General features: G+C 36.1%; 1 protein-coding gene across 1 annotated transcript in view; it reads right to left on the bottom strand.

Annotated features, from left to right (window-relative positions):
* Nucleotides 1–24,740, bottom strand: part of CSPP1 (centrosome and spindle pole associated protein 1) — a 203,204-nt gene that overhangs the window by 101,160 nt on the left and 77,304 nt on the right. Inside the window, exons 9-13 of the mRNA XM_042782168.1 lie at nucleotides 21,937–22,030; nucleotides 20,494–20,551; nucleotides 14,329–14,537; nucleotides 12,092–12,213; nucleotides 11,656–11,734 (exon numbers count right to left, since the gene is read on the bottom strand). Of these exons, the coding sequence (XP_042638102.1) occupies nucleotides 11,656–11,734; nucleotides 12,092–12,213; nucleotides 14,329–14,537; nucleotides 20,494–20,551; nucleotides 21,937–22,030 (562 nt within the window). The remainder of the gene's footprint in view (nucleotides 1–11,655; nucleotides 11,735–12,091; nucleotides 12,214–14,328; nucleotides 14,538–20,493; nucleotides 20,552–21,936; nucleotides 22,031–24,740) is intronic.

Raw genomic sequence — 24,740 nt, forward strand, 5'->3', positions numbered from 1 at the left:
ATGAGACAAAGTATATGTGAACTGCTGTATGAAAAGTGAATTTACTCTGTAAATCTTCACCCAAATCCTAATAAAAAAAAAAAAAAAAAGAAAGTCAAGAACAGGTAGACACAAAGAAAGCAACATTTTTGATGGCTACTAGGATGAGAGGGGGACAGAGGGGGAACACTTTCTAGATAGTTGTGGTACAGTGAATTATTTAATGTAGCCCTTTTTGACATAGTCCTCCGTTTTGTTACATATTATAAATCCTAGCCACTACACCTGTGGTTATGGTCCCATTTTGGAGTGAACTGTCTGTTATGTTAAGAAGGCAGGATTAGGGTGGGATATATCTTGACTCACCACCTAACTAGAGGGTGTGACTCAAGTCATCAACTTAGGTTCCTAAAGGATGTGGTCTGCATCCAATACATATGAACGTTTTGGCCAAATTCCCTCTCTTGCTCTGGATCCTGTATCTGGCTCATCATCATCTGATCACTGGTTCTTAGGCCTTGAGCCTGCAGTTTATTGTCCGACATACTGATCTGGGTTTGTCAGCCCCTGCAACCACATGAGTAAAGAGAATCCTCCAGACTGATGCCTGACCCAAGGATTTGAGACTTGGCAGCCTCCACAAGCATATGAGCCATTTCTTTGGCAGTCTGTGAATTCTGTGAGACATTACAGTGAATTACAGAACACTAAGACAGGAAGAGAGAATACTCAGGGGAGGAAGAGCAGTTGATGTTAGAGATGATGGAGAGCTACAGCAGTTTGGAAAAGTAGGACGTTTGGGACACCTTTTACCTCCACCTCATAGGGACCAGCCTTGTGCTGATCCTTATGAAAGAAATTATTCATGTGATAGTAGCCATGAGATAATTCTGGTGATGGGAAAGGCAATATACAATATGGGGAAATCAGTACAACTTGACCAAGGTAAATGAAGACACTGAGAGATATGTAAGAATAAAGGATAACTACGGTAAATGCTCTGGTAGCAAAGTGCCTAAGGCACTTGACTACTAACCAGAAGGTGGTGATTCAAACCCACCAACCACTCCTTGGAAGGAAGGTTGGGCAATCTACTTCCATAGTGATACCGCCTTGGAAACCTAAGGAGGAGTCACTATGAGACAGGGCCAACTCAACAGCACATAACAACAACAACAAAGCACAGTAAATGCTATAACATATATAATTTTGCAGCAACAGTAATAACAAGCAAAAAATATGTGAGTAGTTACATAAGTAAGTATTTATGCCATATGGGTGTGGGAAGGTATATGGGAGTACATGTACATGCATATATAAGCATATTTGTATATGTACATATGCATATACATATTTGTATGTCTTGCATATATATAATAACACAAATATATTTCCTAAATATTTCCAAAGACTTCAAGGGATTGATTTACAGGATTTGAAGGCTCAGGACTACCCACTTGTGTGTCAATTGGCATAACTTAGTTCATAAAGATAATGTTCTACATCCTAGTTTGATGAGTAATGTCTCAGGTATTAAAAGCTTATGAGCAGTCATCCAAGATACAACTACTGGTCTTTTGCTATCTGGAGCAAGACACCGTGAGGAAAACCAAAGACTCAAGAAAGAAATTAGTCTATAGCACTAATGGCCCACACAAACCACAGGCTCTTCTAGCCTGAGACAAGAAGAACTAGATGGAATCCAGTGACTACCATCAACACTTCTGACCATGGACACAATAGAAGGTACCAGTTAGAAAGGGGGGAGGGGTGCGGGGAGAAAAAGAACAAAGTTCAAATTTACTAGAATGATAGAGACTAGGGGAACTGCGAGGACTAGTGCCCTAAGATACCCTCTTAATCTGGAATTGAAGCCATTCTGGCAGTCACCTTCCAGCCAAATAACAGAAGGTTCTATGAAATAAACAGTAACACCCCTGAGGAATGGACTTCTATAAACAGTTAACTATGTAAGATCAAAGAGTTAATATTTACCTAAAAGCAAAGACAAGGTATGGAGAAACAGGGAAACTGGACAGATGGAAACAAGGCAGGCAGAGTGGAAATGCTGAGACTGCCAACACATTGTGGGCACTGGAACTAGAGAATAATTTGTGTATGTATTGCTGAATGGGAATCTAATTTGCTGGGTGAATTTTCACATAAAATGTTTTTAAAAAATCTACATCCCTTCATGATAAAAGCAATCAACAATTAACAATAGAAGGGAACTTCCTCCACCTGATAAAGGACATTTAAGAAAAATCCACAGATAGCATCATACTTAATGGTAAAAGACTGAATGATTTCTTCCTTAGATCAGAAATAAGACAAGATGTCCATTCTTAACACTTTATTCAACATTGTAGCAGAGGTTCTACCCAGGACAATTAGACAATTAAAAGAATTAAAAGGCATCATTTGGAAAAAAGGGAAGTAAAATTATATACATATTAACAAGTGACATCATCATGTATATATAGAAAATGATAAGAAATTCATTAAACAAAAACTATTAGAAATAAATTAGTTCTGCAAAATTGTATGATAAACATCAAAATACAAATTTCAATTGTATTTCTATATACTAACGCAAATGAAAAATGTACTGCTGTCGATTCAGATTCAACTCATAGTGACCCCTCCTTGGGTTTCTGAGACAGTATCACTACAGAAGTAGATTGCCCAACCTTCCTTCTGAGGAATGGCTGGTGGGTTTGAACCGCCAGCCTCCTGGTTAGCAATCAAATGCCTTAGGCACTGTACTACCAGAACTCCCTTCTATATACTATGTTGTTGTTGTTGTTGTTATTTGCCATCGAGTCGGCCCCGACTCATAGCGGCCCCTCCTTGAGTTTCCGAGGCAGTATCACTATGGAAGTAGGAATGCCTAACCTTCCTTCCGAGGAGTGGCTGGTAGATTTGAACCGCCAGCCTTCTGGTTAGCAGTCAAGTGCCATAGGCACTATGCTACCAGAGCTCCTCTCTATATACTATATACTTCTATATACTTGTTGTTGTTGTTCCTATGTGCCGTCGAGTCAGACCCAACTCATAGCAACCCCTCCTTGGGTTTCCGAGGCAGTGTCACTACAGAAGTAGATTGCCTCATCTTCCTTTCGAGGAGTGGTTGGTGGCTTTGAACCGCCAGCCTTCTGGTTAGCAGTCAAGTGCCTTTAGGTACTACGCTACCAGAGCTCTAGCAATGATTAATTAGAAGATGAAATTAAGAAAACAATTCCATTCACAACACCACCAAAATAAGTTGTTGTTAGGTGCTGTTGGGTCAGTTGTGACTCTTCAGTACAACAGAACAAAACACTGCCCAGTCCTGCACTATCCTCCTAATCACTGCCATGTTTGAGGCCATTCCTGCAGCTACTGTGTCAATCTATCTCACTGAGTCTTCCTCTTTTTCTCTGATTCTCTACTTTACTAGTATGATGTCCTTCTCCAGAAATCAGTTCCTCTTGATTATATATCCAAAGTAAGTGAGGCAACCTCTTGCCATCCTCCCTTCAAAGGAGCATTCAGGCTGTAGTTCCTCCAATAAAGATGTGTTCATTCTTCTGGAGATCCCTGGTATATTCAACATTCTTCATCAACACCACAATTCAAAGGCACAAATTCTCCTTCATGAAGAAAGAGACTTCACTGTCCAACATGCATATGAGGCAATTGAAAATACCATAGCTTGGGTCAGGTGCACCTTAGTCCTTTTTGAACACTTTGAAAGAGCTCTTTTGCAGCAGATTTGCCCATTTGATTTCATGACTGCTGCTTCCATAGACACTGCTTGTAGATCCAAGTAAAATGAAATCCTTGAACACTTCTATCTTTTCTCCATTTATCATGATGTTATTTATTGGCCCAGTTGTGAGGAATTTTCTTTATGTTGATATGTAATCCATATTGAAGTCTGTAGGGTTTGATCTTCATCAGTAAGTGTTTCAAGTCTACTTCATTTTCAGCAAGCAAGGTTGTATCACCTGCATACTGCAGATTGTTAATGAGTCTTCTTCCAATTCTTACGCTGTGTTTTCCTTCATATGGTCCAGCTGCTGAGACTAACTGCACAGCATACAGATTGAGTAAGTGTGGTGAAAGCATACAACCCTGATCTCAGACGAGCTGAAGAAGGTGACAATACAGAAATGTCATAAAACATTATGGGTAAAATCCCAACTAAAGCCTAAACACTCTAGTCGAAGAACCAGGAAAGGAAGAGACTAGAAAGACGGAAAACTGTTAGAAAATACTTGCTCTGCTCCAGCCATCCACCACAGGAAAAAACTGTGACCCCCAACAAAGATCAAATGGAGAGCCTAGACTTTCACCTCATAAAACTGTAATGAGGTGGCCCAGCACCTCCACCAGAACGGTGCCGGTACAGACCAAGTATGGAGCAAGACTTTAATTCCTACCACCAAGAAACAAGCCCTAACTCCCACTACAGTATCAGTGGAGGCTGTGGAGGGAGCTTAGACTTCCAACCCCATCCAACAATGGCAAGATACCCTCTGCCCTTCCCCCAAGAGTGATGCTAGAAGAGGCCCAGTAGAGAGCCAGGAATTTTTCCATCACCCATCAGTAATGAGCTTCCCTCCCCACTATAATATCAGTGGAGAACACATGAGAAACTAGAACTCCCACCCCTGCACAGGAGCCTATGCCACTAGTGTCAACAGAGGCCAAGTGGGGAACTTGGACTTCTATCTCTACCAGGCAGTAATGAAGCATGAGGTAATTCCCTTCACCTTCTCCTACAGAGTGCTGTTAGAAAAATAAGCAAAACATAAGGTTAAATGAAATCTAGAATCTCATTACATAATATGAAAATATCCAGGTTTGAATAACAAATTACTCATTATACAAAGAACCAAGGAGCTCTGATGGCATCTGGCTATTAATTAGAAGGTCAGTGGCTCAAACCCACCAGCTGCTCTGTGGAAGGAAGATGGGGCAATCTACTTCCATAAAGATTTACAACCTCAGAAACCCAATGGGGGTCTCTATGAATTGGAATACACTCAATGCAGTGAGTTTGGTATTGTTGGTTTTTTATACAAAGAACCAGAAAAATCTCAAACTGAATGAAATAATAATCAACAGATGTCAACAATGATAGGACAAACATGTTACAATTCTCTAACAAAGATTTAAAAGCCGCTATGATAAGAATGCTTCAAGGAGAAATTACAAATACACTTGAAACAAATGGGGAAAAAAAAAAGAAAGCCTCAACAAAGAAATAGGAAGTCTGAGGAAAGAAAAAAGACATAAAGAACCAAATGAATGAAAATTTTACACTAAAAAACACAGTAACTGAAATAAAAAGCTCAGAACAATGGAAATTAGAAATTACCCGATCTGAACAACAGAAAGACAGTGGACTAAAATAAAATGAACAAAATATCAGAGACCTGTGGGATTCTAACAAAAAATCTAACAATCATTTTATCAGAGTCTCAGAATAGGAGGAGAAAGAAGGTGGGACTGAAAAAATACTCGAAGAAATAATGGTGAAAAATTTACCAAATTTGATAACAGACTAAACCTACACATTCAAGAAAGTGGGCAAACCTCAAACAAGACAAATGCAAAGAAATCCACACCAAGATGCAGTATAATTAACCCTGAAAACTAAAGACAAAGACATTATCTCAAAAAACAGCCAGAGATTAAAAAAAAAAAAAAAAAACCTTAACTACAGGATTAAAATAATCAGAATGACAGTGAATTTCTGAACAAAACATGGGAGTCAGAAGGAACTTATATAATATTTCTTAGGTATTGAAAAGAAAAAACCACCAACCCAGTTTTCTAGATCCAATAACAAAAATATCTTTCAGGAATGATAGGTAAATTAACCCATTCTCAGATGAAGGAAAAGTAAGAGGCTATGTTGCCAGGAGACCTATCCTAATAAAATGGCTAAAGAAAATTAGAAAAGATAGAACTTCAGAACATCAAGATGGGACAAAGACATGGTAAGCAATGAGGCTATTAAAAATAACATGGCTTGGGTTAGGCACACCTTAGTCTTCAAAGAGACATCTTTAATCTTCAGCACTTTAGAGGTCTTTTGTAGCAGAGGTGCCCAGTGCAATAAGTCATCTGATTTCTTGACTGCTGCTTCCATTGATGTCGATTGTGGAACCAAGTAATACGAAATCTTTGACAATCTCAATCTTCTCCCCATTTATGTGATGCTGCTTATTGGTCCAGTTGTGAGGATTTTTGTTTTCTTTATATTGAGACGTAATCCATACTGCAGATCACAGGCTTTAATCTTCATCAGTTAAGTGCTTCAAGTGTCTTCACTTTCAGCAAGCAAGGTTGTGTTGTCTGTTTATCGTAGGTTGTTAATGAGTCTTCCTCCAATCCTGATGCCATATTCTTCTTCAAATAGTCCAGCTTCTTGGATTATTCACTCAGCACACAGATTGAGTAAGTATGGTGAAAGGGTACAACCCTGATGCACTCCCTTCCTGATTTCAAACCATGCAGTATCTCCCTGTTCTGTTAAAGGAACAGCCTCCTGGTCCACGTACATGTTCCTCATAAGCACAATTAAATGTTCTGGAATTCCCCTTCTTCTCAATGTTATCCATAACTTGTTACGATTTACTGAGTCAAATGCTTTTGTATTGTCAACAAAACACAAGTAAACATCTTTCTGGTATTCTTTGCTTTCAGCCAAGATCCATCCAACATCAGCAATGATATCCCGCACTGCATGTTCTCTATTGAATCCCACTTGCATTTCTGGAAATCACCTGTCAATACACTGCTACAACCATTTATGAATTATCTTCAGCAAAATTTTACTTGTGTGTGATATTAATGATGTTGTTTGATAATTTCTATATTCTGTTGGATCATTTTTCTTTGAAATGGGTATAAATATCTTCCACTCAGTTAGCCAAGGAGCTGTCTTCCAAATTTCTTGGCACAGATGAGTCAGTGCCTCCAGCACAGCATTCATTTGCTGAAACATTTCAATGGGCAGTCCATCAATTCCAAGAGCATTTTTTTTTTCTTTTTTTTTGCCAATCCCTTCAGTGCAGTTTTGACTTCTTCTTTCAGTACCATTGGTTCTTGATCATATGCCACCTCCTGAAATAGATGAACACTGACCAATTCTTTTTGGTATAGTGATTCTGTGTATTCTTTCCATCTTCTTTTTTTTGTTTTGTTTTGTTTTAAATGATAGCTTTATTGAGATATAATTTACAAGCCATAAAATTCATTCTTTCAGTGGTTTTCAGTGTATTCACAAAGTTGTGCAGCCATTATTCTTAATTTTTGAACATTTTAATCACTCCAAAAGATGCCCCCATATGCATTAATAGTCATTCCCCTGTTCCCGGATCCCTGACAACCAGTAAATTTCTTTCCGTCTCTCTGGATTTGCCTCTCTGGACATTATGTATAAATAGAATCATGTAATGTGTGCCCTTTGGTTCTGATTTCTTTCACTTAGCATAATGTTTTCATTATGTTGATCCACGTCATTGCATCTTCTTTTGATGTTTCCTGCATCATTCAATATTTTGTCCATACGATCTTTCAATGTTGCAACTCAAGGCTTGAATTTTTTCCTCAGTTTTTTCACCTTGAGAAATGCTGGGCACTTCCTTCCCTCTTGGTTTTCTAACTCCAAGTCTTTGCACAATTCATTATAGTAAGTGACTCTGTCTTCTCAAGCTGCTCTTTGAAATCTTCTGTTCAGCTCTTTTATCTTATCATTTCTTCCATTTGCTTTCACTACTCTCTGTTCAAGAGCATGTTTCAGAGTCTCTTCTGACATCTATTTTGGTCTTTTCTTCCTTTCCTGTTTTTTTAATGACCTTTTGCTTTCTTCATGGATGATGTTCTTGATGTCATCCCACCACTTGTCTGTTTTTTGGTCACTGGTATTCAATGCATCAAATCTGTTCTTCAGATGGTCTCTAGATTCAGATGGGATATAATCAAGGTCATATTTTGGCTCTCATGGACTTGTTTTAATTGTCTTCAGCCTCAATTTGAACTTGCATATGAGCAATTATGGTCTGTTCCACAGTCAGTTCCTGGCCTTGTTTTGGCTAAAGATACTGAGCTCCATCATCTCTTTCCAGAGATGTAGTCAGTCTCATTCCTGTGTATTCCATTTGGTGAGATCCACATGTATAGGCACCATTTATGTTGTTGAAAACAAGGTATTTGCAATGAATAAGTTGTTCACCTTGCAAAATTCTATTGTGTGATCACTGGCATCATTCCTATCACCAAGGCCATACTTTCCAAGTACCTGTGATTCTTCTTTATTTCCAACTTTTACATTCCAATTACCAGTAATAATAAGTTTTTATATTGGTCAAAAAAATCTTCATTTCATCTTTGGCCTTGGTGGTTGATGCATTAATTTGAATAATAGTAGTATCCAGTTGGTCCTCCTTGTAGGCATATGGATATTATCCTATCACTGACAGAATTGTTCTTCAGGCTAGATCTTGAAATGTTTTTTGTGACAATGAATGCCATGCCATTCCTCTTCAATTTGCCATTCCCAGCATAGTAGAGCATATGCTTCTCTTATTCAAAATGGCTGTCTGATTCAAAAACCTGTCCACCATGGGTGACCTTGCTGGCATTTGAAATACTAGTGGCTTAGCCTCCAGCCTCATAGCAACATAAGCCACCACAGTATGACAAACTGACAGATGAGTGGTGGATGGTAAGTAGTAATATTGGGACATAAAACTCAAATTTTCTAAATTATGTTTGACAATTGAAGCAAAACTGTAACACTTGTTATGTGGTTCTAAATCACATTTAAGACAATTAAATAATAAATAAAAAACCCACTGTCATCAAGTTGATTCCGACTCATAGTGACCCCTACTGGGTTTCTGAGGGGGTAAACCTTTACAGAAGTAGCCCCATATAATAAATAGGGGAGGGTAAAGGGACAAAGAAAGTTTCTATCTTCACTCAAACTGATAAAATGGCAACATTGGTAACTTTTGTATAATGTAATACCTTGAGCAACAACTTATAAAGCCATAAAAAGAAATACACTCAAAAACACTATAAAAACCAGTGCCATTGTTGATTCTGACTCATGGCAAACCCATGTGTTTAAGAGTAGAACTGTACTCCATAGGGTTTTCAATGGCTGATTTTCCAAGTAAATCGCCAGAACTTTCTTCCGAGGTAGAAAGTGGACTTGAACCTATAAACTTTTCATTAGCAGCCAAGCATGTTAACTATTTATACTACCCAAGGACTCCCAAAAAACACTATAGGTAAATCAAATTGGAATTACAGAAAATGTTCAAGTCACCCACCAGAAGGAAAAGAAAACAAAGAAATGAAAAACAACAAGCAAGAATAAAAATAAAATGACAAATTCAGGCCCTGACATAACAATAACTGCATTAAATATAAATGGTCTAAATACACCAATTAAGACAACACCTAGCAGACTGGACTTGAAAACACGATTTCATTATACACTATTTACAAAAACTTACTTCAAATATAATGACATAGGCTGGTTGAGAGCAAAAACATCAATTAAAGAAAACCAGGAATGGCTATATTAGTATCAGATATGTAAACTATAAAATAAAGAAAATTACCAGAGAAAGAGTGGGACACTACACAATGATAAATGGGTCAACTCACTGTTCTGGTTACCTAGTGCCACTCACAAGAATATACCACAAATGGGATGGCCTTTCAAACAGGAGTTTACTCTCTTATAGTTCAGGAGGCTAGAAGTCCGAGTTCAAAGTGCCAGGCTCTAGGGGCTGGGTGAAAGCCCCTCAACCTTGTGGTCCAGCTCTGCCTCTTGCTTCTGCTCCACTGAAGCTAGAGGCATCTCTTTACTCAGGCAGCTATTGGCTGCTGAAGCTAACAAGCCCAAGGTCGACAAATAAAATGGCACAGTCCTGATGTTACCAAACCACACAGCAGGCCATTAATTCAAGTCCATTGTAAGCCCCAAGGTCATCACAGCATGGCAGGCTGCTGAACAACGACATGGATACATGCAGGGTCCAAGCATGCCATAAACTAGAAACCATTCCCAAAGCTGCTTCTTATATAGGGGAAGCAGACCACATATCCAAAGCAGCTACTCAGCTGCTTATATGTGTATGAAACAAACAACAAAGTTGTAAAATAACAAACTGATAAAACTTAAAAGGAGAAATGGAAAAGTCCATAACACTACTCCTCTGTCAACAACTGACAGAACAACTAGACAGAAAGTCAGCAAAGATATAGAAGAACACAATATCACCATTAACCAAAAAGATTCTACTCAACACAGAAGGAACATTCCACTCAGTAACAACAGAAAACACACTCTTTTCAAGTGCCCAATGAACAGATACCAAAAGAGACCATATTCTGAGACACAAAACACACCTGAAAAATAAAAAAATTTAAACCAGGCAAGTCTTTAAACATTTGGAAACTAAACACCAAATGTTGACAAGGATGTGAAGACAGTGAAGTTTCCATAATTTGCCGTTTCTTTAAAAAAAAAAAATTAAACATGTACAAGCAAACAATTAAACTCACAGACATTTACCCTAAAGAAACAAAGACTTATGTTCACACACACAAAAAAAAAAAACGTAGTTGAATGTTCAAAATAGCCCCAAGCTGGGAACAACCAGATATCCTGCAACAGGTAAATGGTTAAACTGTGGTGCATCACCACTGTGAATACTACTCAGCCATAAGGAGGAACAAGCTATTAACACATGCAACAATCTAGATGAATCTCCAGAGAATTTGCTGAGTAAACAAAGGCCAATCCTAAAAAGTTATATATTTCATGATTCCATTTATGTAGCATTGTTAAAATGACAGCATTATAGGAATAGAGAACAGATTAGTGGTTGCCAGTAGTTAAGAAGGAATTCAGGACAGAAGGGAACTAAGTGTGGCTATAAAATAGTATCATGAGAATCCTTGTGGAGATGTTAATGTACTTTCTGTATCATAAATGTATTTATGTCAATATCCTGATGTTGCATACTGTATTCTGCAAAATGGTACCCTTGGGGGAAACTGGCCACAAGGTACAAATGATCTCTTTGTATAATTTCTTATACCTATTTGTGAATAACAATTATCTCAAAACAAAGCATTTAATTTTTAAAAAACTGATGCTATATATTTACTGATATTGAAAAAATGTTTATAATATATTGTTAATTTTTTAACAGGTTACAGAACAATATATGCAATACTAATTTTGTGTGTATTGCATGTATATTTTTGTTGAATGTGTATACATGTTATACACAGAAAGACTTCTTGAAAATGTGTATGGATATGACTAACTCTGGTTTAATGAGATTTTAAGTGATTCTTTGTTTTTGTTTTTTTTTTTCTTATTTGTATTCTAATTTGTTAAGAATTGCATACATGGCTTTAATAATGAGAAAAATAAGATTTTTCTTAATTTGTAAAATTCACTCTCTATGATATATCGACTTTAAAGCAATGCTTTTAACATTTAAAAGAAAATGTTTTGAAATGGTTATGTAATCACCAGAAATTAAAACAAGTTACATCTGTTCTGAAGAAAAAAGAATGAGTTTAATAATACAGGTTCTATGAAAGACAAATAATTCTTTAAATAAATTATTATTTTAACTAACGACTTACACAACAGGTTGTGCTGGCTGGTGGGTGACAGGCGCACTGACATATGCTGCAGGTTGTACTCCTACCATTCCTGAACCATCTTTAAAGGAAAAAAAAATTATTTCAGGGTACCCATTTAATAACACTTTATTTATCCCTATAGTAAAAGGCATATAATGAAAATGTTACCTATAGAAAAGCATCAATATTTCCTTCTGAGTTAGGAATTAACAAAGAACAACATAAGAACACAAAGAGTAGTTATTTTAAAATCAGGGTGAACAGGAATTAACCGTGAAATATAACTAGGTTTTAAAATAGGGTGTTTATTAAGTCATAAATATGTAATATATGAATTAAAAGAAGTTATGCTTTTCTCACTTATGTTTTTGCTTGCACAAAAAGCAATTTTCCAGATTGAACCACTGGAAAAAGTACTACTCTTTAGATAACTTACAGTAAGCAAGACTGGGATCCAAAGGATTCCTGGCCCCATAAAAGTAGTATGCATCATCATAAGGAGTTCGATAGTTAGAAGCCAAAGGTGGTAGCAGGGGAGGTGGAGGCAGAGGTGCAATTCTATATTAAAAGCAAATTGGAAAATTCTTCTCATATTTCATTGCATACCTTTTTTAAAATCAAGATGTTATTATTTTACAAAAACATTGCTGAAAGTTCAATAGCTGCTTTAGAAAAGCCACCCTTTCGCTCTAATCTTTCATCTAAAAGTATGACTCAAAAAGTAAATAATATAGTATGAAACTTCAAAATTGCAGCTACAACACTTATCTAACACGAAATCTTAATATCCAATAGTCATTATGTGTCAGTGTCAAATAAAGACAGATATAGTTCCTAGCCCTCAGGAGTAATATAGAAATAAACAATTACAGCAAGGTATAGTAAATGAAATAATAGAATTAGATGTAGGATGCTATAGGAACACAGAGCAGGGACATCTAAATTGCATAGGGAGGAAAACACAAGGAAGGCTTTCTGGAATAAACACGGTTCAAGCCAAGTTACTAGAATGAGCTAGTCACACAGCTAGAGGAGAAGGGGATTGGTCCATGAAGAGAAGGCAAAGAGCTACAACACAGCATGATCACAAATGGTTTCATCTGACTAGGGAAAGGATGTACTTTTAAAGTATAAAATGTATTGTTCTTTCAAAGGAAGTAATATCTCAATATAATCTTTAGTATTCATAAATCTAAAACTTCTGAAAACCACTATGTTAGCATTTCATTACTGCTCAGGAAAATATATCTGTATTTCCACTGATGCATTATTTTCCAATAGTAAAAGTAGCAAAAGGCAAATTCCCTTAGCTAAGGAGAAAGAAAAAGAGCATTTTAGAATATTTCCACTTTTGAGGTATCTTAAAAGATTACTCCTTGGTATATACTGCAAAATAATTCCGAAAGACTAAGAAGACATTAAAGTTCTCTTTAGTAGTACATTTCATATCAACTAGTTACTCTCAGTTTCTAACTTTATCCTATCCTCACCCGAAAGATACATCAACAATGCAGTTGAATAACTGCTATGAAAGTGAACGATCATCATCCTTAAACCTTACATTTTTTTGTACACATTTTATATATATATACACACACGATTTAATCCCCACAACAACCCCGTAATTGTAATCAAGGAAAAAATATTACTATTCCACTTTTACAAATGAGAAAATTGAAGTTCCACAAAGGTATGACTTGTCCAAAATCCAGATAGTGAAGCCAAGTGTTTCGATCCCTACTCCAGTGCTAAAACCATCATATACCATGCTTTGTAATCACTATCCCTCCTTATATTTTTATTTGGGAAGACATGAGATGAAACAAGCAAAAGATCTGATAAATACAGTCCAAAGAATGTGTTAGTAAAATAAAATACAAGACCAAGTCCTTTTGAAAATAGAACATATAGCCCAGAAAACACAATGTTAAAAAATTCTATGGGAAAAAAAAACTGATGAATAAATACATTCCTATAATTAATGCATTAATATTAAGCAAAAATAAGTCCAAGTACTACTAAGAGAAGAAAGTATAGTTCAGAAAACATATCAATGTTAACAACAGGATTTTCTGTATGTATAATGTATATATGGATAATTTAATGATAACATTAATACAATGCCTTTCATTTACAGAATTTAATCTTTTCCATAATACTTAAGTTACAGGTTTATAATCTCAACACTTTTTATTTTGGGCATTTAAGTTATATAGCACCTAAGTTATCCAGAGAAAGAGTCAAAGGAAACAGAAGCTAAAATAAAATCATGTATTGAAGAGTCACATTAGAAACTTTTCTGCATAAACTGAAGAAAGAATTCAATGTTTGCCAAGTGGAAATTACAAAATAGAAGAAAATACATAGCTTTTACGTGTTAAAAACCATTAAAAATACATATTCCAAAACAAAACCTAAAATAAAATGTATTTAATCATTCATTCTGAAAACAGTAAAGCATCTTTAAACAATAAAAGAACGTCATAAGGACTTCCACTGGTTTTATATTAGCAAAGAAGAGACCAACAATGAAAAGAAGAGGAGAAATTATTGGCAAAAGCTGTTAAGTGCATAAAATCTCTGAAGGATAATGTTACCTGCCTCAGCATATTCTTCAAAACATTTAGCAATACCTTACCTAGTTCCCCAACACAGAACATTAGAAACAAGCACCTGGGTGGCACCATTTCACCAAGGGTGCTGTGGAGTCCTTTCTGCAAATCTTCATATTGAGAAGGGACGGAGTGATCTGATGGAATGGGTGGGACAGATGAGGTAGATAAAGGAGGGAGAGGTGTCTGGAAAGCTACTCTGGGTTTTTCAGGTGGTATCGTCTCTTCAAAGTGTCTTGGTGTCACACTAAGCTGCTTTAGTCTATCAGGCTAAAATAAAGAAAAAAAAAAAATGTTTGTTATATATAATCAGAAATTTAAAGGTGGAAGGGACCTCAAAAGACCCTCTTGTCCCAAACTATCAGCAGGCACTTAAGTCACTCACAGAATAACAGAATTTTACAGCTAGAAAAGATTTTGAAGGACTTACCCTTACTTTATAAATGAGGTAACTGGGGCTCCCCAAGAAGTGCATCCATCACCTAAGGTCATCTAACTAATCAAATAACAACTAGAGCTAGATATTAATTTTAAAGACAGTACTCTTTCTATTATACTATAATGCTATACTACTTCTCTACCCAATTGCCATTTCTGTTACCAAAGTACAGTTGACCAATGAACAAGCGGGAGTTAGGGGCACCAATTCCCACATGGTCGAATATGTACATGTAGCTTTGGACCCTCCAAAAACTTGACTAATATAGCCTACTGTTGACCAGAAGCTGTACTGACAACATAAACAGTCAACACAGTTCTTGCTGTACAGTTATTAGATTTTCACACAAATATACTTACACACATACACAACAGATAACTTTATTAACTGTACAGCGTGATGATTATTTATTATTCATTAAGTGGAAGTGGATCATCACAAAGGTCTTTCATCCTCATTGTCTTCACCTTGAGTAGGCTAAGGAGGGGAGGCAGGAGAGGCAGGTACACTCAGTGTAACTTTACAGAAATACATCATAATTCATCCAACTTTTTACTTTTCTCTAAAATGTTTCTATAAAGTACCATTCCTTCTTCCACCATTTGCTTTAGTTTCAGTGCCCATATCATAGAAGTGTCCATATTGTAAAAGAAGTCAAAAGCATTCTTAAATAATTGGAACTCTAGTTTGTTTTCTAGCACTGGTTCAAAAGCACTAATCTCCAACAAGTCATGTTCTGTTAATTCCTCTGGTGCGGTGTCTATTAATTCTTGAAATTCTCCAAGATCCATATCTTGAAGCCCTTCACCCTCACCCTTTTTTGGCATTTCCACAATCTCTTTCATGATCTCTTTGATTGGCTCTATCAAAATCCTATGAAGTCATGCATAACATCTGGACACAGTTTTCTCTAGCAGGTATTTATTGTTTGGGGCTCCATGGCTTTAAGTGGCCTTTTCTATAAAGACAATGGCATCTACAATGGTATAATTTTTCCAGACTTTTATGATGTTCTCTCTATCAGGATTCTCTTCCATAGCACTGACAATCCTTTCCATAGAGTACTGTGTAACTAGTCATAAAAGTCCTTATGACTCCCGATCTAGAGGCTGGATTAAAGACATTGTGTTTTGGGAGCAAGTAGATCATTTTGACACCTTCGCTGTTGAACTCATGGGGTTCTGGGTGACAAGGACAATGCCTACTATCAAAAGAAGTTTAAAAGGCAGTCCCCTACCTCGGCCTACATGGCCCTGAGATCAGAAGAGCTAGTTGGTGCCTGATTACCACTGTCAACCACTCAAAAAAGGATCAAAATTGGAGATCATGGATAGAGTGGGAGAAAAATGTGGAACAAAACTCAAAACCACAAAAAAGACCAGGCTTAGTGGTCTGATGGAGACTGGTGAACTCCTGAGACTATGGCCCCTAGTAACTCTTCAGGCCTGGAATTGGACTTACTCCCATGTCTTAACTTTCAGCCAAACAATAGACAGGCCAATGAAGTGAACAATTACACCAAGGAGATACACTCCTTACAACAGTCAATCATGGAAGAGCAGAAGGGTACTTACTTGTGCAGGCAGAAAGCTCAGAGGGCAAAAATGCATAGGAAAGGAATAGGAAAAAGGTAACCACAGGGAGGAAGTGGGAAGAGAGCTGTTACACTGTGGGGACAGCAATCAACATCATGAAACAAAATGTATATATGAACTGTTGAATGGAAAATGAATTTGTTTTATAAACTTTCACCCAAATCATCATTAAAAAAAAAAAAAAAAAAAAAGTCCAGACTTACTGAAGCAGTTGAGACTAGCAGGACTCCCTGAGACTATAACCCCAAGATACTCTTTAAACTTAAACCCTGAACCAAAACTATCTCCTGAAGTCACAGAGAAATAACACAGGAGAACACAAAACAAAGGATATTACCTGTGAGTACAGTACTCCATTAAAAAAAAAAAAAAAAAACTATATGAAACCAAAAGGTCAATAATTACTCTAAAGCAAAGATGAGAAGACAAGGGGGCAGGAAAACAAGGGTACCAGAAATGGAATGACCAGAACACAATTAAAGAGAATGTTCACACATTATGAAAAATATAACTGTCACTGAACAATTTGCATGGAAATTCTCAAATGGGAATCTAATTTGCTGTGTAAACGTTCACCAAAAAACACAATAAAATATCATTTAAAAAATAAAACCTTGGGATTTTTTTTTTTTTTTTTTTTTTAATAAGTCAGTCCCTTACTGGCTAGGTACTTCCTAACCTCAGGAACCAATTTGGAAAAAGGGTTCTCAAACAGGCTTTTTTGTTGTACAACCAAAAGACTAGCAGCCAGTGCTTATCTTTTCTCTTTGTCTCAGGGGTTAGCAGCTTTGTAGATAAGGGCAATCCTGATCATAAATCCAACTGCATTTACACGAAATAGGAGAGTTCGTCTATCCTTTCCTGCCTTAAATCCTGGCACTCACTTTTCTTCCTTATTAATAAATGTCCTGTGTAGCATTTTTTTTCCAGGATAGAGCATTTTTGTCTGTATTAAAAACCCATTCAGGGCAGATATTCTTTCTCCTCAGTTATTAATGATGTCTGAGAATTCATCTGCTGTCTCTTGGTCTGCATAAGCTGCTGCTTCTGTATCTTGACATTTTTAAAGCCAAACCTTTTTCTAAAATCATCAAACCATCCTTTTCTGGCATTAAATTCTCCAGCCTTGGATCCTTCACCTTCCTTTTGCTTTAAGTTGTCATATAATGACTTTCTTTTTTCTCAAATCATATTAGAATCTATAGGTATGCCTGTCTTTTAACAATCCTGTACCCTCATAAAAGGTGCATATTCAGTATGAGGTAAAAAGGTATTTAGCAAAAGGTACATGGTTTTTGCACCTGCTTGTATAGCTACAGCAATGGCTTCATGAATTTCCTTTTCTTTTTTTTACAGTGGTCCTTACACTGGATTCATCTATCTTGAAATGGTAGGTAACCACAACTGCAGACATCAATTCAACTTTTTCTGGTAATGTTATGACTTTCCTCTGCTTCTTAAGTACATTTTCAACATTAGTAGTAACACCTCATATGAGACTTAAGGTGTTACTCAAGGTTTATGATATCGCACTAAACATGATGAAAAATACATGAGAACTGCAAAAGATCATTTTTTTCAGCAATTCATAATATACTAGCAAGACGAACTGCTCACATGGAGATGATTAGTATCACAATGGTGGTTTAAGCAGATTCTCACAATACTTGAGCTCACCATAATAGCAATAAACCAAAAACCAAACTCACTGCCGTTGAGTCAAACCCAACTCACAGCGACTCTTCCTTAGGTTTCCAAGGCAGTATCACTACAGAAGTAGATTACCTAACCTTCCTTCCGAGGAGTGGCTGGTGAGTTAGAACCGCCAGCCTTCTGGTTAGCAGTCAAATACCTTAGGCACTATTTCACCAGAGCTCCTATAAAAGCAAAGTTGTTGTTGTTGTTGTTGTTGTTGTTGTTATGTGCCGTCAAGTCGGGCCCGACTCATAGCAACCCCTCCGTGGGTTTCTGAGGCAGTATCACTATGGAAGTAGATTGCCCCATCTTCCTTCCGAGGAGTGGCTAGTGGGTTTGAACCACCACGCTTCTGGTTAGCAGTCAAGTGCCTTGGGCACTATGCTACCAGAGCTCCCATAACAGCAATAGGAGGTGGCTATTAAATTATTACAGAAATATAATATGCACTACCATTAATTTTATGCAGTTACTATTTAATACATCTTTTTATGTTTGCTAACATTTCTCTTGACTACAAATGGCACCATATCTGTAAGTGTCTGTCTGCATAAGTTTTGATAAATTTTAACTTCTTTATGTTTCTTTACATGTCTCTTGACTGCAAATGGCACATATCTGTAAGTGTCTGTGTGCGTAAGTTTTGATAAATTTTAACTTTTTATAATAGATTTGTATATATTTTATGGTAGCAAATGATAAAAGAGACTAGTATCTACATATATTTTATACATTTATGACATGTCTTTTTCTTAATTTTTTTTATATGTCTAGGATTTTCTATTAATCTGCAAGTATTTTCAAACTGTAGCAGTTCTCAAAAAAAAATTTTCCAATATACTTATTGAAAAAAATCCATGTCTAAGTGGACTTGCGCAGTTCAAAGTCATGTTGTTCAAGGGTCAACTGTAGTCTCTAGAACAGGTCTCAGCAAACTTTTTCTGTGAAGGGTCAGTGAGTAAACATATCTTTGCAGACCATAAGATCCCTTCACAATTATTGAACTCTGCTATAGTTGGAAAGCAGCCACAGACAACATGTCAACGAATAAGCAAGACTGTGTTTCAAAAAAACTTCATTTACAAAAATAGGTGGCAACTAGATCTGGCCACAGGCCACAGTTTGCTGACTCCTGCTCTATATTCTAGATTCTCTAGATGTGTTCTTTACTAAAATTTTCACATAAAAATAAACCCAAAAATCTATTAAGTCACTATAGTTCATTTATTTATTGTCATAAAGTAACTTAAAACTCAAAGGGATTTTATTCACCGACAAATAATCAGAAGGTCTACCAAATATTAAAGTATCTACAACTCCAAGATTTAACATGTCCACCATATTACATTAAAAAGTTCAAGATATTTAAAGGAAGTTTCTGACTGTCAAATGTACTTTGAAAGTATTTATTGACAGAAGATATTTAGCTTTGGAATTTATCAGTTTCCTACCATGTTTATCTTCCCAAAACTAATTTCTCAGGTTCATCTAAAAGTTTTATTTTATGAGCAGTACAAAGCTCACTGGGAGTGATGGTAATATAGTAGTTAACTTTTTTAAACAGATAACCCAGAAGATAAATATTGAGTGTATTTACAAGAAAACTAAGAGTTGTCTACAGTTGAATAATTGTAAGATGCTGCATTCTTTTTGAAAATGAACTCTTTAATGAAATTAATTACAGCTTCTTAATTATCATTCAAACATCAAGCAAAAACCTTGCCTTAGCAAATAATTACTACATATCCAACTACAGAAAAACTGCATTTTGATCACAGCAATAAATTATTACTTCCTCCTTATTTAACTGCAATGTTGTGAGTAATTTGTTCCCCTTAATGATGAGAATTGCAAAATTAAAGTAAAGATAGGTTATTATCTTTCTAGCTTTACTTTAAATGAAAATTAGTAAAATGCTTAAAGACTAGAATTAAAGCTTTCCATTTCCTTGGAAATCACTCTGATATAAGAAAAGTGTAAAGGTATACTTAAGAAAAATATTAATTCTATTGTAAATTAAACTGAGATACCTCTCCCATGAAATAGTACATTTGAACAAAATATAAAGGACCAATTTAAAACAAATTAAAATATAACACTCAAATGAAAAATATCTTAGAGAAACAAAGAACAGGTAAGAGTTAAAAACCAAACCAAACTTACTGTCATAGAGTCAATTCCAACTCACAGTGACCCCCCATTGGATTTCCAAGGCTATAGATCTTTACAGAAGTAGACTGCCTCATCATTCTTCCACAGAGCAGCTGGTGGGTTTGAACCACTGACCTTCTGGTTATCAACCAAAAATGCCTTTACCGCTACATCACCAAAGCTCCTTAGCTAAGAGTTAGCATTTACTTTTTATAAGAACTGAATTTCATTTATTTTATTACTGTTCTTAACGGTTTTTCCAAAATCCTCTATCTCCACCTAATCACCACATTTGAGGGTTATTTAAACAAAAGATTAAATATTAAAAGATGCCATGAACCCTCACCGATTTCTCAGGGTCTTGTGCACCAGAAGCTGCAACGCTGAGTTCCAAATCTTTTTCTCTAAACAAAATTAAAGTTTTATATATTAAAGTAATATATATAGTAAACAATACCAAAATAACAATTATTGAAATAAACTCACTTACAAAGTCTATGCAATAACCTTTCCAACTATAAATAATTCCTTTGACAATAAAGCCTTAAATAATTCTTAAACAATTTACTGACTTAGTGCAACCAAAAAGTCAAACCCAACCCACTGTCATCAAGTCAATTCTGATTCATAGCAACCCTACAGGACAGAGAACTACCCTATAGGGTTTCCAAGGCAGTAAATCTTTACAGAAGAGAATGCCCCATCTTTCAACCACAGAGAGGTTGGTAGGTTCAAACCACCGATCTTTTAGTTAGCTGCCAAATGCTTTAACTGCAGCACTACCAGAGCTCCTTGATTTAGTGCAAAGTCACCTGGAAGTCACATGTGACTAACTTGGAATGTATACCATTAAACCAGTGTCTGGGATATTTCAGAGACTAAACAATTCACACAGCATCAAGTGCAAAAATAAAACAAAACCTTTACTTTGTGAAAAAACAACAAAAAACTTCTTACAGGATACGTGTATATTTTCAGTTGGCAAAAACAAAGGTAACAAATTAAATATAAATACTATACTTTCCAATAAGAGTTTTTAAGAAAATCATGTTAAAGACATTTAATATCCAACAGCATACATTGTCTTGCCCCAAGATAAAGGAAAAAAGGCAAAACTAAAAGATGATTGGTTCAAATTCTCTAGAACCAAGATTTCTACTCCTAATTTTAATTTACAATTACTATTTCACAAATACCTACAAAAGATTATATTAAAAAAAAAGATTACCCTGAAACTTGTATACAATATAACTATCTGTGAACTTACCACATGATTATTTTTATATTGCAATATATGTGTGTTTACCATTTTAGACTAAAAAAAGATAAAATACTTTTATACTTGTTACTATATATGGGATAATGCAGAGGGTATGGATAACATTAAATTCAGCCCTCAATCGAAAATTGAGGAAGTTAATGAAACAATATAAAAGGCCTCTTATCAAATATATACAGTCTTATTTGTTACCTATGACAAAGAAAATGAACCTTAACATTGTCGTCGTTGTTATGTGCCATCGAGTTGGTCCTGACTCATAACAACCCCTCCTTGCATTCCCGAGGCAGTATCACTACAGAACCTTAACATAGTATTTGTTCTATAACTCTGGCTGATTTACAATGTGGAAATTGAAATATAAGTGATTTACAAATCCAAAATCATATTAGGAAAAACAGCCCTTATTTTACTACATAATAGTTAACAGCATGTTATGATACACAAATGCATTTTATAAGATGTAACTTAAATTCAAAACATCCTTTTGAAATGCAAACCTTTCATTACCGTCTCTTGTTCCTCTGTTGCTCAGCCATTTGTTCCAGTAGTTCTAGTCTGTATTTCTCTTTCCTCCTCTGAGCAAGTTCTCTATCTTCACCTCCTAAATAAAAAGTAAAAAAATGTAGTCTTAACTCTGGAACAGCATAAGCAACTTGAAAAATCAAGTAAAACATTCTTCCATTTTTAATTATATAAAAGGGTAATTACTGGATATGCAAGCAATATAGAAGAAAAAAAAATCCTATGGATCTGTACCTCATCAATTAATTTCAAAAGTTATGAACACCCACTACGTATTAAGCACAAGACACATTAATCATTCTCCTCTATCTTTAGTGAAAAACCTTCCTAAATACCAGAATATTCTAACTCCCATCTCCATTTTTCCAATAATTGGATGATATCTGCACTTGTATCCCACAAGCCCTTAAATTTAACAAGTCTGTCCAAAACAAGTATCTCAAAACCAATTGCCCCTCTCCCTTTTCAGTTAATGGTCTAAGAATCAAGCTCCAAAGCTTCACTATCACTTGATTTTTTCATCCTCTTTTATTCACTTCATATGAGGTCTCCTCTTTCTAATCTCATGGCCATTAACCTTGATAAGTCCTTTCTATGTTTTACCTGGGCTACAAAAATTACCTAACTAGACTCCTTCTTAATTTCTTCCTCTCCCTGCTCCAATATATCTAGCACACTTATGTAAAATTAACTCTTAAAATACACAATTCACACTGACATCCTGCTCAAAAAATCTCAATAGCTACCTCAATTCTAAAGAAAAAAAGTACAAATCCCTCACTCTGGTATCACTCTCATGAACATCAGTTGAATAAAAATGTTGGATCCACAGATTACTATTACCACATAGGTTAATACCACAAAATAACCTTGCGATCTTTATATGTATGATCTGGTACACTCCACAAATCATAGGATCTCAAGAATGCAACCAAAACAACAAACCATTAGAGATCAATAATTAAGGCAACAGAAAAATTCCTGTTTTGGTTGCATTCTTGACATCCTGTGATTTGTTTAGTGTTCCAGATCATACATATCAAGATTACAAGGTTATTTAAAAAAAAAAAAAAAAAAAAAAATTATTGTGATATGGGTGAAAGTTTACAGAGAAAATTCATTTTCCATACAGCAGTACACATATACTTTGTCTCATGACACTGACTTCAATTTCCCACAATGCAACAGCTCTCTTCCCACTTCCTCCCCATAGTTACCTCTTCCCTGTGTCCTTGCCTCCCATGCACTCCTGCACCCGAGCTGTCTTCCTGTGCATATACAGCCCTTCTATTCTCTCATGATTGATCTCTCCAAGGAGTGTATGTACCTAATGTAAATGTTCAGCTCATATGCCTAAGATTACAAAGTTATTTTGTGGTATTAACCTATGCAATAATAGTAATCTTCTGTGAATCCAACATTTTTACTCCAATAGATGCTCTTGAGAGTGATACTAGAGTGAAGGATTTGTACATTAGAGGGTATTTAGAATCTTCTCAGTGTTTCCATTATGTATAGATGTCAGCAACAGTAAAGCTCCAGTAGGGGTAACATGAATTACATTAAGACTAAGAATAGGGTTTTATAATCAAAATAGATATTTCCATTCTGCTTCTGACCATGAAGCAAGCATATAGGAACTAACTTCCCACCATAAAAAAAAAAAAGTACAAAATAACTGTTTTCTAGACACTGACCAACAGACAGCACATGACTGTACTACCTGAGGAAAGGAGAAGAAATGAAGTGAACCCTACAATCACTCAATCACTTTAGTCAAAAACCTTCATAAATACCAGAATAGTTTAATTCCCATCTCCATTTTTCCAATAATTGGATAGTTATGTCCACTAATTTACCCCACAAGCCTGAATGCCTGAATACAATGTCAGAGCACAGTTATAGGGAGGGAGAATCCAAACAGAGCAGGGTAACAGAGCTAAACTGAGTAGATAAAGATCAAAGGTTAGGAATGCCAAAGTGGCTGGAAGTTGTGAAGCAAAGATACAAAAAGAGAGAAACTAAAAATAAAAAAGATCCAGAAACTTATGGAAATCTCTTCAGACTTTACTGTGTGCAAGTCTGTGAATGCATAGAATCAAACTCCATTAGGCTGAGCAAAAAACTACAGAGGACATGTATTCTGAACAAGTCTCAGACCTCACAGAAAGCAGAGAAAAAGTCAAGTTCCAACCAGTCAGAATAGAGAGTTCTTGGTGATCCCCTGGGGTATTCAGGGAGACTCCAGAAAGTTTACTCTGCAACCGGAGGGTTGAAGTATCCTGAGTAGACTACTTTAGCTGTCCCTAGCTAAGCTTGAAAATAGACCTCAAAAGATGAAATTAATCCTTAAGTAACAGAAAAATGTGACTGTGGCAGGCAAAATTCTAAAATGGCCCCTATGTTCCCTGCCCCCTGGTGTTGACTTCTTATATAATCCCTTCCCTTGAGTGTGGATGAGACATGTGATGTGCTTCCAGCCAACAGAACATGGGAAAGGTGAAAGGAATTTGCAAATGTTCCGAGTCAGTTTGACTTTGAATTAATCAAAACAGAGATTATCTTGTACAGGCCTGATATAATCAAGTGAAGGGCCTTAAAAAAGGGACAGAGTTCTCCCTGAATTCAGAGATTCTCCCTGCTAGCTTGATGGCATGAGCAGTTGTATTGAGGAAGTCCACACGGCAAGAAAAAGCAGCCAGGCGGGGTAAGATGGCGGACTAGGCAGAAGGATTGCACAGACCCTCTTCAACAAAGAAAAGGGAAACCAATAAATACAGACACAGAAG

Source organism: Orycteropus afer, unplaced genomic scaffold, assembly GCF_000298275.1.
Source record: "Orycteropus afer afer isolate SDZICR_OR568_19922 unplaced genomic scaffold, OryAfe1.0 scaffold00252, whole genome shotgun sequence".
NCBI lineage: Eukaryota > Metazoa > Chordata > Mammalia > Tubulidentata > Orycteropodidae > Orycteropus > Orycteropus afer.